Here is a 13,730-nt window from a genome sequence, read left to right as displayed (position 1 = left end):
AATCATACTAGGGAGGACAGGTCTTCAGTAGTGTCTGATGACCAGACCCCAAGGAGATGGAGGCAAATGTGAATGGTGTGACAGATACCTAACATAGCTTATCGCCCATTACTGATATACAGGTTGCCCTTACCTATCAAGCATAGTACTTCTATCAAACTTTACAATCAGGCTGGATGGGTGATCACAAATTTTCACTGGAGATACATGGAGAAGGTTTATTTAGTGAGGGACATTGTTAAGTCTCCCACAATATGGGATGATGTGACCAAGCTTCTCTATGGTCTTCTTTGGCCATAAGCTTATTAAAAATGTATGAACCTATAAATGCTGCAGAGTGCAAAATGTAGATTGTTTTAAATACCAGCTATGTCACAACATTTCTAACTAGTTTTATGTCACTATTCTTGGCTTTATTTGTTTGATTTTTTTTCTTTTTCAGATGATCATGGATGAAATTAGACTACATGTATCTTTGTTATAATTTAAATACTGCAACTTTTGAGAGACTTTTTTCAGTTTGGCCTCTGATTTTTTTTTTCTTTTTTTAGTTTGTATGATTACAGAATTTCTAGATATTGGTAGATAACTAAAATTTCCTTTAACGTCGTCACATTTCAGAACTGGCTGAAATGAGTAAGGGATGGGGGTCTTACTGGAATTCACGCCTCAGGCATCACATAAAAATACAACATGAATTTTCAAAATTATTGGGGGGAGGGGGGGTTGTCAAACAGTGCCAACTAAGTAACTAAAACACTCACTTAATTTGCATCAAAAATCTGTCTTCCGTCCAGCAACTGCTGCAATCAACTTCTTATTTACGCTGAAATTGTAATACCGTTCCCATTACCCTTGCACAAACTAGATTTAGCTGTGTGTAGGAATTGAATCCACTCATGACTATGTTCTTATAAACAACAGGCAGACAGACGTATTAGCTAGCCGCTAGAAAAGGGGTGGCATATACCATCACCTGTGGGCAGGGTTTTATGGCACCTCTAAGTACTCAGAATGCTCAATAAAAGGTTCTACTTAATTGATCTCCACTTTACACTAAGGTCACAAGAAAGGCAAAATATTACGCATTATCAACATCACATAATGACTTTTTTGAAAAATATTTAGTAGTAAACACTCACAGCGGATAGTGTGGAACGATGATTTGGGCTTTTTCTCAAAGCTCTTACCAAGCTTCAAAATATGTTCTTCTTTGTCCAATAAGGGGTTTGAACTCCTGTTCATTTTACTACATTAAAAAATGCATCAAACAGCTAGAACAAAATTTCTCTTTTTTTCTACTAAGCAAGCAGCAGCTTAGGGTGACTGTTGGGCAACAGATGAAGTCTAGTTGTGGCTATCAGGCTTCCTGTCAGGATCCACCTAAGAAAACACTCTGGGCGAACAAGCAGCTAACAGTGTTTCTCTCTTTATAGTGTGTATACTTGGGTCCCCTTAACTACACTGACACGCCACAAAGCTGACACCCAAAACACCGAGACCAAAAGACTGAAAACACACAATATCGACAACTCACAAAACCGAACACCATAACACCGACACCCAAAATACCGACACACAAAACGTAAACTACACATTACACACAACTATATATGCATTAACCTTAACCCAAACCCTAACCCTAAGGTCCAACACTACCGCACACTTACCCTACCCGCACCCTAACCCTAATTCACTTAACCTACCCCTAAACCTAAAGTCCGTCACTATCGCACACTTATCCTACCTGCACCCTAACCCTAACTCACTTAACCCACCCTTGAACATAAAGTCTGTCACTATCGCACACTCACCCTACCTGCACCCTAACCCTAACTCACTTAACCCACCCCTAAAACTACAGTCCGTCATTATCACACACTTACCTTACCCGCACCCTAACCCTAAGTCCGACACTACCGCACACTCACCTTTCCCGCACCCTAACCCTAAATCCCTCACTATCACACACTTACCTGTCCGCTCCCTAACCCTAAATCCCTCACTATCGCACACTTACCGAGTCACGCTCACACGTTGCCCATGTCGGTGTTTCGGCTGTCGGGATTTCACCTTGTCGATCATCTGCGTTGTCGCTCTTTTGGTCTTGATGTTTTGGGTGTCGGCTTTGTGGCGTGTCGGTGTAGTGAAGGGGACCCATATACTTCCATTAACATTTAATAACAATCTGTTATAATACTGAAGTCTTTTAGCAAAGTGCATAGACGCATGACATGGGTACTTACTATCACTAAATTCAGATTAGGTCAGTAGAAAGTGGTTGAATTATATGGAATGGCTGGGTAAACAATATGTTAAAAGTAGTGGACTGGTGTTACATTGGGTGTAGAAGCTCTCCTTCTGTAGATACAGTTGCTGAAAGGTCAAAGCAGCATGCTTCTCCTGTCACTGAATTCACTAGTTTACTTCATAGTACTCAGTTTTGCAGCCAGCATGTTTTGATACAAAGTCAGTACGTGAACTGTTTGCTTTTTTTTCTTTGTTGGTAATGGCAGCCATTTTTTTCAGAGTCAAGTACTATCCCCCTTGCAAAAGAAAGGTGATTTTTTTTATTAGCCCATCCCCCTTTTCCTGTTTCATGTCAAATTTCCTTTTAGCAGAAACGCTGGATATACTCCAAGAGTTTAGTAGTTTAAAACAAAAGAAAATTAGGTTGGGGGTGGAGCTGGTATGCAAGTGGTGGCATGGATTGCAAGAATCCGATTGGCTGCGACCAATTGCTTTATCAAGAACCTTTTACATGGAATTTGTAGTAAAAGTTTAATGTGAACTTAATGTAAAAACACACTGAATTGTAACTATATAATGTAATTTACATGTTCAGTTATGATTTCAGTGAGTTTTACATTAAGCTCAACTACAAATCTGCACTACAGTTTCTCGCGCTTCAGGAAGGCACTACTTGGGGGGTAACAGCTTGAAATTAGTATCTTCTCATGGCGCGCTCAGTGTTAAGCACACAGGTGCCATGAGAAGGTACTCGGGGTTAATGAGTTAATGTAGTGTTGTTCAAATAAGTCAGCATATTTCATAACTATATAGGATCATAGGACCATAGGAGGCTAATGGCCATAGGGCCCTTAGAAGCCTAGCCCAGTTCTACTCCTATTTCCATGATCAGCACCTAGTGCCCATGTCCAAGAGGTGCACAGGTAGAATCCCTGGGGTGAATTGATGGTTACCCATCCAGTTGTCCAGATTGCATTTGAAGAGGGCCAATGAGGTGGTCTGTTTGAAATGAAGTGGGAGTCTGTTCCAAATGTGTGGTAAACTCTGGGAAACAAATATGTCCTGCCAGCAGGTTTTGTTAATGTTACATACCAGGTTAAGGTCTTTAGAGTGAGTAATGTGTACCATTTGACTTGTGGATATACAGTACTTCCAGTAAAGCAGGATCAAAGATTGTCTTACATGTAAGGCAGAAATCACCTCTAAGTTGTCTGTATGAAACAGAATAAAGTGACAGTGATTTCAGACGATCCACAAAGGACAGATGCTGAAGACCTTGAATTTTCCTAGTCAGGAACCTTGGTGGTTTCTCCAATTGCTGCAGGTGCTTGGAAAGGTACATACCAAAAGGGGTGTTGTACTCAGTTATTGGCCTGATGAGAGAAGAGTACAGGGTGGTTATGACTTCTTTTTTTCTGGAGACAATGCCCTTACTTATGAGATGAGTAATACAGAATGCCCTTCTTACCACTGTGGAGACATGGTGATAAGTAAGATTGCTGTCAACCTGTGTGCCCAGGTCTCCCACCTCTGAGTGCGCACTTAGGGTGTTGCTAATGATGTGGTAGTTAGCAGGAACATCACTGTTACTGAAAGGGATGATAATACATTTTTTTGCATTGAGTTTAAGGCCATGACTTTAGCACCAATCATTTGTTTGCGTAAGACCCTGTTGTAGAATGTTAATATCATTTGGAGATTCTATGACCGTTCTCAGTTTGCAGTCATCAGCAAACTTTGTTAGCCACAGACCTTTAGTTTTTGCTTGTACTTTGGAAAAATAGATTCCAAACAGTAGAGGCCCCAGGACTGATCTCTGTGGAACACCATTGGTTACAGGTATGCTGTTGGAGGTGGATTCTCCTATCAGTCACCCAGTTAGTGAATGATCTAACGATATAAGGGTTGATACCTAGTGGAATGAGTTTGTCAATGATGCCTGAGTGGGGGATAGTGTCAAAAGCCTTGGCTAAGCTTAGATAGGCTGTATGCACATATTTCTCCTCATCCAGGGCCCTGGTAACTATCTCAAGGAAGCCACCAGGTTTAACAGGTATGATCTACCTTTGTCAAATCCAAACTGAGTAGGGTCAAGTATTTGGAGATTACCTATATCTTTATTGATAAGTGGAAGAGTGCTGCAGTGGTTAACATTGTTGCCTTACAGCAAGATGTTCTCTAGTTTGATTCTAGGGTAGTGTGCCTTCTGTGTGGAGTCTGCATGTTCTCCCTGTGTTTATGTGGGTTTCCTTTGGGTACCCTGGTTTCCTCCCACATTCCAAAGACATACATCTAAAGTGTTTCTCCCCAGGCCTCTGATGAAAATAGGGTTTGTCCTAGTCAGACTTTCCCGGTCAAGAAATGTTAAATAAGTAAAATAAATAAATAAATAAATGACAAGTCTCTCCATGGCCTTACAGATAAGCTAGTCAGGCTAATAAGTCTATAGTTCCCAGGGTCATTGGAAACACCACTTTTGTGCAAGGGAATAATGGTGGCCATTTTCCATTCAGCTGGGACAAAGCTGGTACTTAGACTATGATTGAAAAGACTACCCAATGGTGTTGCTAATTCTTGTTGGAGTCCATGTAGGATGCAGCCTGGGATGTTATCAGGTCCCATAGATGCTGTGTTTTTGGCCTTAGAGAGGGCGTTAGTGACCTGTTCTTTAGAGGTACAATGTAGGGGACAGGTGGTAGGGATGTCATGGGGTATGTGTGGTGGGGAGAGGAGAGTGAAGTTTTCACAGAACCTGTCTGCCAAGAGGTTAGCTGTATCCACAGGATCAGTATATGTGGTATCATTAACTACCAGTTTGTCCCAGATCTGGGCCTTTCATTTTAGGTTACATACAGTTTAAAGCACTCAGTTGTCTTTTAATACATTACCTGTATCATTATAGTTAGTAATGACACTGTTCATAAGTTACATTTTCTCAGTAGAAGAGCCAAACAGTTTACATACTACACTACAGGGTAATAAAGACAAAAGTTAGACAAGATAATCAGGCATGTTGGCAATGACAGCATGGCCACAGAGAACAAAAATGCATAAATAGATTCAGATTTTTGCCACAATCAAGTTGTTGCCTACCATTACATTGATTTGAACTGTTTTTTTTTTCAGATAGCAAAACAATTAAAACTACTTAGGCATATCTTATCATGTATACATTTTTGCTTTTAAGATCTGATTCATACAAACAGTTTAGTGACACTGATCAAGCATGTGGCCGCAGCCATGTTAGGACGTACTCCAGCCGCTGACTGCGGTCATGTTAGGACTTACTCCAGCCTCTGACTGCAGCCATGTTAGAACTTCATCCATTCTCTGATTACATCCATATATTCCTAAACAGCAGCAGAGCTAAACAAGTCCACTTCCAGCAGTTTCTTTAGTCGCTGATATCATACCTCTTAACTTCTTAGTGGAGGAAATCTAGACGAAGCCTAAAATAATGGTGTGGCAAAGGCCCAAAAATAGGGACAGATTCTAAATATCACTCTTACAAACTTAGAAAGTTGCTAGAATAAACTATTTTTGTGTTAGCATTCATTTTCTGAAGGATATGAAATGCAAAACTCAAAAGTATACCATTATTTAGTGACTTCAGTCTACTGTGATTTTCCAGAAAAACACACATTTTGTGAGGAACAGAGCAAAAATATATGGCAGAAATCTGGAAATTCGATGAAAATTTGGACAGTTGAGGGGTATGAGAACTGTCCATAATACTTGGTGCACATGTGTTAATGGCTTCCTTCATTTCAGGGGAGCACATATATAATTCTAGGATGAGTCCTATACAGAGACCAAATAATTTAAGGTAGTGTCTAAATACAGGTAAGACAAAGAGATAATAGGGTAACATTAACTACTGGCCTTCCAAAGAATGTCACATTTTTTACTCAATCAACACTGATGTTAAAAAAAAAACTTTTAACCATATTTGTGATCTTAGGAAGCAAACTGTATCTGCTCTTTGCTTAGGTTTTCGCTAAACACCATAATGTAATTCAGTTAAGAAAAAAATGGATTCAGTGTCTCTCATTCTTCTAACAATATGAATTTAGCTACATTGTAATGGTGCTTAAAGACTGACTAAATTACTCGTTTCTCCCTTATTTTTAGCACCCGTCTCTTCTGACTTGGATGGACAAAGAGTGGACCAGCCTCATGACACCATTCCAGAACATGAAGACAAGGACCTGAAGAATTCTACGACATGGAGTTTTCCACTTGAACTTGCTGGTAAGTCTTTCTAACTTCTTCTGAATTACTAGGTGCTAGGTGGCTGTATCTAAATTAAGTATGAATGCCATAACAATTGTGGATATTGGGTATCAGTAATTAAGTCACTTAATGTCCTGCTGAAAGGAGGCTTAGAGTCACATGGGTCTTTTTAATCAATATGCAAAAAGTCATTGCAGGTTCTTGGCAAATGAACTATGAAGAGCATGACGTTCTTTTTATATGCAGTAGCAGGTTTACAGACTAATCATTTAGGTATCAAATTATTAAAAAAACAGATTAGCATTTGCTATGCAGTCCCTATTAAAATGATTTGAGCTTCTGTCTCACTTACTTTTTTTCACATGCATATACACAGACATACTCATGCACATACACAAAGAATGTGCACACACATGGATAGTCACACACAGGGACACACACACAAATGTGCACACACATTCACTTATGCATGCACTCACACACACACACACACACACACACACACACACACACACACACACACACACACACACACACACACACGCACATACACATACACAAGTGGGAGCACGCATGCAAGCTTACACACACATATACTATATATGCACACACATGCATACAGACACTCCTGTCCAAAAGCACATGTATAATACCAGTGAATTATTAAATCAGTGCTGTGTTTTGATAAAATAATACCAGGCACTTATAGTGCTGTAGATAGGGCAGACATGCTGGAGAGCCTCATGTCTAAAAAGATACAATGGAAAAAAGCAAGGGATACTGAATTTGCAGAGTGGTAGGACCTTAGGGGCCATAAGACTACCACTCATGTTTCAATTTAAACAAAGGGTTTCCTTAACTGAAGATCAATAGAAAATCACATCAAAATGCTTGCATACATAAAAGCATTTCCCAGAGTGAATGATTTTATGCAGTTATAGTGCTGGCAGTTTTTAACACTGCAGTAAGTAGGCACATGAAAAAAATGCATAGAAACACCTTGTTTGTTACGGGTTCCCTACAGTAGACTGACAGCTCGGAAGATCAACAATCACATCACCGATGCCAGAAGACCGATGGAGCAGATAACCGACAGCTTGTAATCCCAACAGCGAAAACACTGACATGGGAAACATGTGAGCGCGACTCGGTAAGTGTGCGATAGTGAGAGATTTAGGGTTAAGGTGCGGGTAAGGTGAGTGTGCGATAGTGAAGGACTTAGGGTTAGGGTGCGGGTAAGGTAAGTGTGCGATAGTGAGGGATTTAGGTTTAGGGTGCGGGTAAGGTAAGTGTGCGATAGTGAGGGATTTAGGTTTAGGGTGCGGGTAAGGTGTGTGTGCGATAATGAGAGATTTAGGGTTAGGGTGCGTGTAAGGTAAGTGTGCGATAGTGAGGGACTTGAGGGTTATGGGCAGATTAAGTGAGTTAGGGTTAGGGTGCGGGTAAGGTAAGTGTGCGATAGTGATGGACCTTAGGGTTAGGGTTTGGGTTAAGGTTAGTGCATAGATAGTTGTGTGTAAGGTGTAGTGTAGGTTTTTAGGTTGTTGGTGTGCTTGTGTTGTGTGTGTGTTGTGTGTAACAGCAAACTTTTTGTTTTCTTAACTGTCGGGATTGTGGTTTATCTTTCATGTGAACTTTCATGTTTTTGCGGTTTTGTTCTTGTGGTGTCGGTGTTGTGGTTGTCGGTGTTGTGTGCTGTCGGTTTAGTGTAGTAGACCCGTTTGTTACACATGGACAGATAATGGAAGCATGGGATACAGCCCAAGGGAGAAGTTTAGAATATCTCTATAATGTTTGAAATGCTCAGTGCTGTTATCTTCCTGACATCAGCTCTATGGTATTACTGGTGAAAACATTAAATCTAAAGTCCCTCTGTGTAGGTTAAGTACGTTTTCTTGTTTCTGTGCAATAGTGACGATACGGTAGCAAAGCAGGATTTTAAAATAGTTATTCTGATTTATTGACTGACTAAATTTGCCTTACATTCCTTTTTTAACACTAATAATCTTCCTATAAAAAACCCCACAAATCTGTATCACTGTTCTGATACTACAGAAGGGCCACAGCCATCCGTGACATCAGTAGCTTGTGATAGATTAGTGCACAATCTAGAGAGAGAAAATGAGGATCCAGTGGTTAACTGTCTGTTTTCAGGTAGATTGGCCAAGAACCTCTACATTTGCCACAATTCTGGTGTGTCAGTTACAGCAGGCAGTTAAATTACACAGGGGGGAGGGGTGTCAGGGGCATGAGTATGTAAAACTATGTACTAGCAGCTACCTCAAAAGATATTTCTCAAGTGCATAAGTATGGGATTTGTTGTTGTGCATTACAAAAAGAAAAAAATGCTACTTGGTACACAGAGATGTACTCACTGCTGAAGTCTCTTCCCCTATATAAATGCATCATGAAAGAACCTGATGTCAGTGATGAGAAATGGTGTTAAATGGTAAAAGGAAAGAAAACACATACAAGTAGATGTTAGGCACTAGTACCAAACTTGAGTTACACGTCTTTAGATGGATTGTTGTACTTCTCACCCTGGGTGGCCATGGTGGTGCAGCGGTTAGCATTGCTGCCTCACAGCAAGAGGTTCTCTGGTTTGATCCTCGGCTGGGGTGCCTTCTGTGCAGAGTCTGCATGTCCTCCCTGTGGTCACTTGGGTTTCCTCCGGGTGCTCCGGTTTCCTCCCACATCTCAAAGACATGCTGTAGGTGGATTGGACACTGTAAATTGGCCCTAGGTGTGAGTGTGTGCATGTGTGTGCCTTCTGTGGAAGGTTGGGTGCTGGGTTGGTAACTTGGCACCGTAAAACTTCACTGGCAATCATGAGCAGACAGGTGATCCGCTGTGGCGACCCCTCTCCGGGAAATGCCAAAAGAAGAAGAAGTTGTATTTCTCATCCTAAGTGATCTGCAGTAGTTTGGAAGTGATTCTAGCAGTTTGCAGGATCTGGAGCAGTAAACCCACTTATGTTCTGCTTCTCTTCAGTATTGCTTACCATGTACCCACATGTTCTATAAAGACATATTTTGTTCACCTGGTTAGCATTGCTGGTGGGGAAGGGAATTGGCCATTAGATCCCAGAGTACACAGAAGAGTCAGAAAAATATGGAATACATTTATCATTAATGCCCTCTCTAAGGCTACAAGCACAGCATCTGTGGGACCTGATAAATCCCAGGCTGGGTCCTACATGGGCTCCAATAAGAATTAGCAACACCACTGGGTACTCTTTTCTATCATAGTCTAAGCACTAGCTTCATCTCAGCTGAATGGAAGATGGCCACCGTTATTCCCTTGCACAAAGGTGGTGCTTTCACTGACCCCAGGAACTATAGGCTTATTAGCCTGACTAGCCTTATCTACAAGGCCATGGAGCAAATCATCATGGACCTTTTCAACAAAGATATAGGCAATTTACAAACACTTGACCAAACTCAGTTTTTATTTGTCAAAGGAAGATCATGCCTGTTAAACCAGGTGGACATCTTTGAGACAGGCACCAAGGCCCTGGATGAGGGGGAATCTGTACATACAGCCTATCTAGATGTAGCCAATCCATTTGACACTATCCCCCACTCAGGCATCATTGACAAACTCACCCAGCTAGGTATCAACCCATATATCATTAGATAGTCACTAACTGACTCACTGATAGAATCCATATAGTCAAAATAGGGAAATCCACTTCTAACAGCAGACCTGTGACCAGTGGTGTTCCACAGGGATCAGTCCTGGGACCTCTGCCATTTGGAATCCATTTCTCAGAAGTACAAAGCAAAATCTAAAGGTCTATAGCTGACAAAGTTTGCTGATGACTGCAAACTGGGAGTGGTCATAGAATCTCCAAATGATGCTAACATCCAACAAGAGGGTCTTATACAAACAAATGATTGGTGCCAAAGTCATGGCCTTAAACTCAATGCAAAAAAATGTATCATCATCCCATTTGGCAAAGGTGATGTTTTTGCTAACTACCACATCAGTAGCAACACGTTAAGTATATATTCAGTGGTGAGAGACCTGGACCCACAGGTTGACAGCAACCTCACCTTTGACCATCATGTCTCCAGAGTGGTAAGAAGGACATTCTATTTTGCTCATCTCATAAGTAAGGGCATTGCCTCCAGAAAAAAAGAAGCTATAACCTCCCTGTACTCTTCCCTCATCAGGCCAGTAATTGAGTACAACGCCCCTTTTGGTATGTACCTTTCCAAGCATCTGCAGCAAATGGAGAGACCACAAAGTTTCCTCACAAGGATAATTCTAGGTCTTCAGTATCTGTCCTATGTGGATCATCTGAAATCACTGTCACTTTATTCTATTTCATACAGACTATGCAGAGGCAATCTCTGCCTTGCATGCAAGGCAATCATCTGGATTATTGGAAAAGCTGCATCTCTGTAAGTCAAATGCTATTCGCTCTAAAGACTTTAACCTGGTATATGACATTAATAGAACCTGCTTGAGGGACAGACTTGTCTTCCAGTGGTTACCATACCTTTGGAACAGACTCCCACTTCATTTCAAACAGAGCTCCTCATTGACCTTCTTCATACGCAATCTGGACGATTGGATAGGTGACTGTAAATTCACCCCGGGTATTCCACTTGTGTCCCTCTTGGACAGGGGCAATGGGTGCTGATCATGCAAATAAGGGTAGAACTTGGTCAGGCTTGTAAGGGTGTAAGGGCCCTAGGACCATTAGCCTAGTAACTTCCTATGATCCTATGTAAAAGGTCTATTAATATGGCAATATTTAATGATCTGAAGAAGCTTTTGAAGCATTTGAATGTTCTATCCTGTTAAACAGACTTAATAGGTTTTGGTGATGTCCTGTACGCTAATTTCATAGTTTCATTTCTAAATGGGTATTTCAAGTGCTTCAGGGTGGTTTAACTTCAGTGCCAGACAACTTATGTTCCAATGTCCATCAAGGCTCAACACTTAGACCAACTCTCTTTGCACTTAAATAATTTATTGCTGGGCCTTCATAGCATTTACATTATATTGTAAGCAGATCTGAAAGCACATGATTTTATTTTTCTTAAACCAGCCAAGCATACTGAATCTGTGCAGTGTAAAACCCAGGCTAGATTCTCTCAACTGTGGTGCTGGCTTACCCATACTACACATCATTGGAAAAATCTCTTCTGCATTATGTTTATTATTTATTTATTTATTTTATTTCCAGTTTGATTACCGGGGAAGTCCACTGGGTCAACATGGCCCATTTTCAGTGGAGGCCCGGGGAGAAAAGCTCCGAGAATGCATTAAAAAGAACAATTTACATACAGGATTTAAAGAAATACAAGCTAGGTCTGAAAATGCATTTACAGTTTACAAATATTATAACAAGAGGTACCTTTAGTACCAGAAACAATTCTGTGGAACTCTATATTTACAATATTTACAAGCTGTGTTGAGCAAAAATAGCTGTAGGAGTAGGGGAAGTAAGGAGAGGAATAAGCAGCAGGAGAGTGCAGGGAGATTTGATAGAGATGAAAGAGTATGTCTGAGGGAGGTATATAGGGATTATGTGCCAGTAGTGGGAGACTCTTAAGGCTTGAAGTGATCGATATTTAAGTAAGGAGGGGTTATGTGCTGAAAGGGGGAGACTCTAAGACTTAAGGTAATCAGAGGTTTATAGTTGAGAAACTTTTAGAAACACCTGAGATGAAACTTGTAGACTATCTAACAACCAAATTACTTGGATATAGTCATATACTCTGGCATATGTACAGGTTTTACACTACTGTCTACTTACCATACAGAAAGTACAGTAAAACCCTAAGAATCCTTCAAGCTGATTCTAAATCTCTATTAGTCATTTAATTCAAGAGTTTAAGAAAGCAACTAGGTTTCTTTGGTACCAGAAACGGGGTATACTTAATCAGTAATAGCATTAACTCATTCACAATGGGGTATACCAAACCAGTAATAGTATTAATTCATTCACTCACGTAGCACCTTTTTTTATACTTCCAGTTAACACCTGTAGCTCTTATAGCATCGTAACATTTTTTGGATTGACTTGTGCCATTTAGTACTGGGCAGCATTAGAAAGGACACAGTGTGAGTAATAAAGTTACACAAAATTTGATAGTTGAGGTTGTCCTGCTGTGGAGATATTAATCACTGTTTGTTACTTGTTATTCATATTTTCAAACCTGAGAGAGAGAGAGATGCAAATTATTGAGGGTCATGGTGTGACATGCGTCAGAATACATCATCACTGTGCATGTATAGTACGCTGTACTGGACATGCTGGTATTTTTATGTTAGAAGTTATTAAGATATGCAAATTTTCCATGTGTGCAGTAATATTTCCAAAACCAAGTGACTTAAAAACTATTGCGTAGCGTCAGGTGAAGCTTTAGATGATGTTACAGAAAGCTGTCATTGATACTGTAATTCTAAGCTACATACTGTTATTTATATTACTAATTATGCAAGTAAGCATACCCTTTTCATATTTCTGTAAATGTCTCAATCAACAAGCAGCAATCAGAAAGGAATGTAGTATGATGAAAAAGCTAATGCTTGGTTGACAGAAGTGATTTGAGACTATATGTCGAAGTTGTACAGTTTTAAAATATGAAAAGCTGCGAAACTTCAGAGAAAATATAATTTTGGAATAGTGTGCTTTATAGTATATGACAGTGCTGATGTAAAACTCTGAGTGCACAGACTATTACCACAGTAAAGAAGAAGGTTTGCAGATAGTATCAATGTGTATACTTTTGTAAAAGCATTTGCTATTTATATGATGCTTACATTATTTGGCTTATACTTTTTAACTTGATTTTTCATAAAATGATTTGGAATTTAGAATGTGTATAGGCTACTATTGCTGTGATATTCCACAGTTCAGATCTGTGCAGCAATAAACTACTTAATATTTCTTAATAAGGCATGTTTATTTCAATGACAGATGCCACCGAATATCATTGCTTGACTGTACAGAAGGCAGGTTGGCTACCTGTTATGGTACAGCCTATATTTCTGCTGTTAGTCTTTATTTTAAGAGTAAAAAACTTCTGACAACACCTGCCTTTAGTCACTAAACCGTATGCCTCTTTATTCAATTAGTCTGTAAGATCTCACAAGTGAGGTTCATTATCATTGTTATTCGTCTGGAAATCATACCGTCATCGCATGATAAAACCTTCTACAGGACTGTGATAGCCACCTACAACCACTTGCCAATTCTTGTTAGAAAGGAGACAAAAACATTAGGAATG

At 40.1% G+C, this 13,730-nt stretch overlaps 1 protein-coding gene across 1 annotated transcript in view; it reads left to right on the top strand.

Annotated features, from left to right (window-relative positions):
• PRRT4 (proline rich transmembrane protein 4) overlaps positions 1 to 13,730 on the top strand; it is a 954,774-nt gene that overhangs the window by 569,520 nt on the left and 371,524 nt on the right. The window contains exon 3 of the mRNA XM_044088619.1: positions 6,382 to 6,501. Within this exon, the coding sequence (XP_043944554.1) occupies positions 6,382 to 6,501 (120 nt within the window). The remainder of the gene's footprint in view (positions 1 to 6,381; positions 6,502 to 13,730) is intronic.

The sequence above is a fragment of the Protopterus annectens genome, chromosome 11.part0, assembly GCF_019279795.1.
Source record: "Protopterus annectens isolate FY-2018-M chromosome 11.part0, PAN1.0, whole genome shotgun sequence".
Lineage (NCBI taxonomy): Eukaryota > Metazoa > Chordata > Ceratodontiformes > Protopteridae > Protopterus > Protopterus annectens.
The sequence above is the reverse complement of the archived record's forward strand: the minus strand, read 5'-3'. Positions and strand labels throughout refer to the sequence as shown.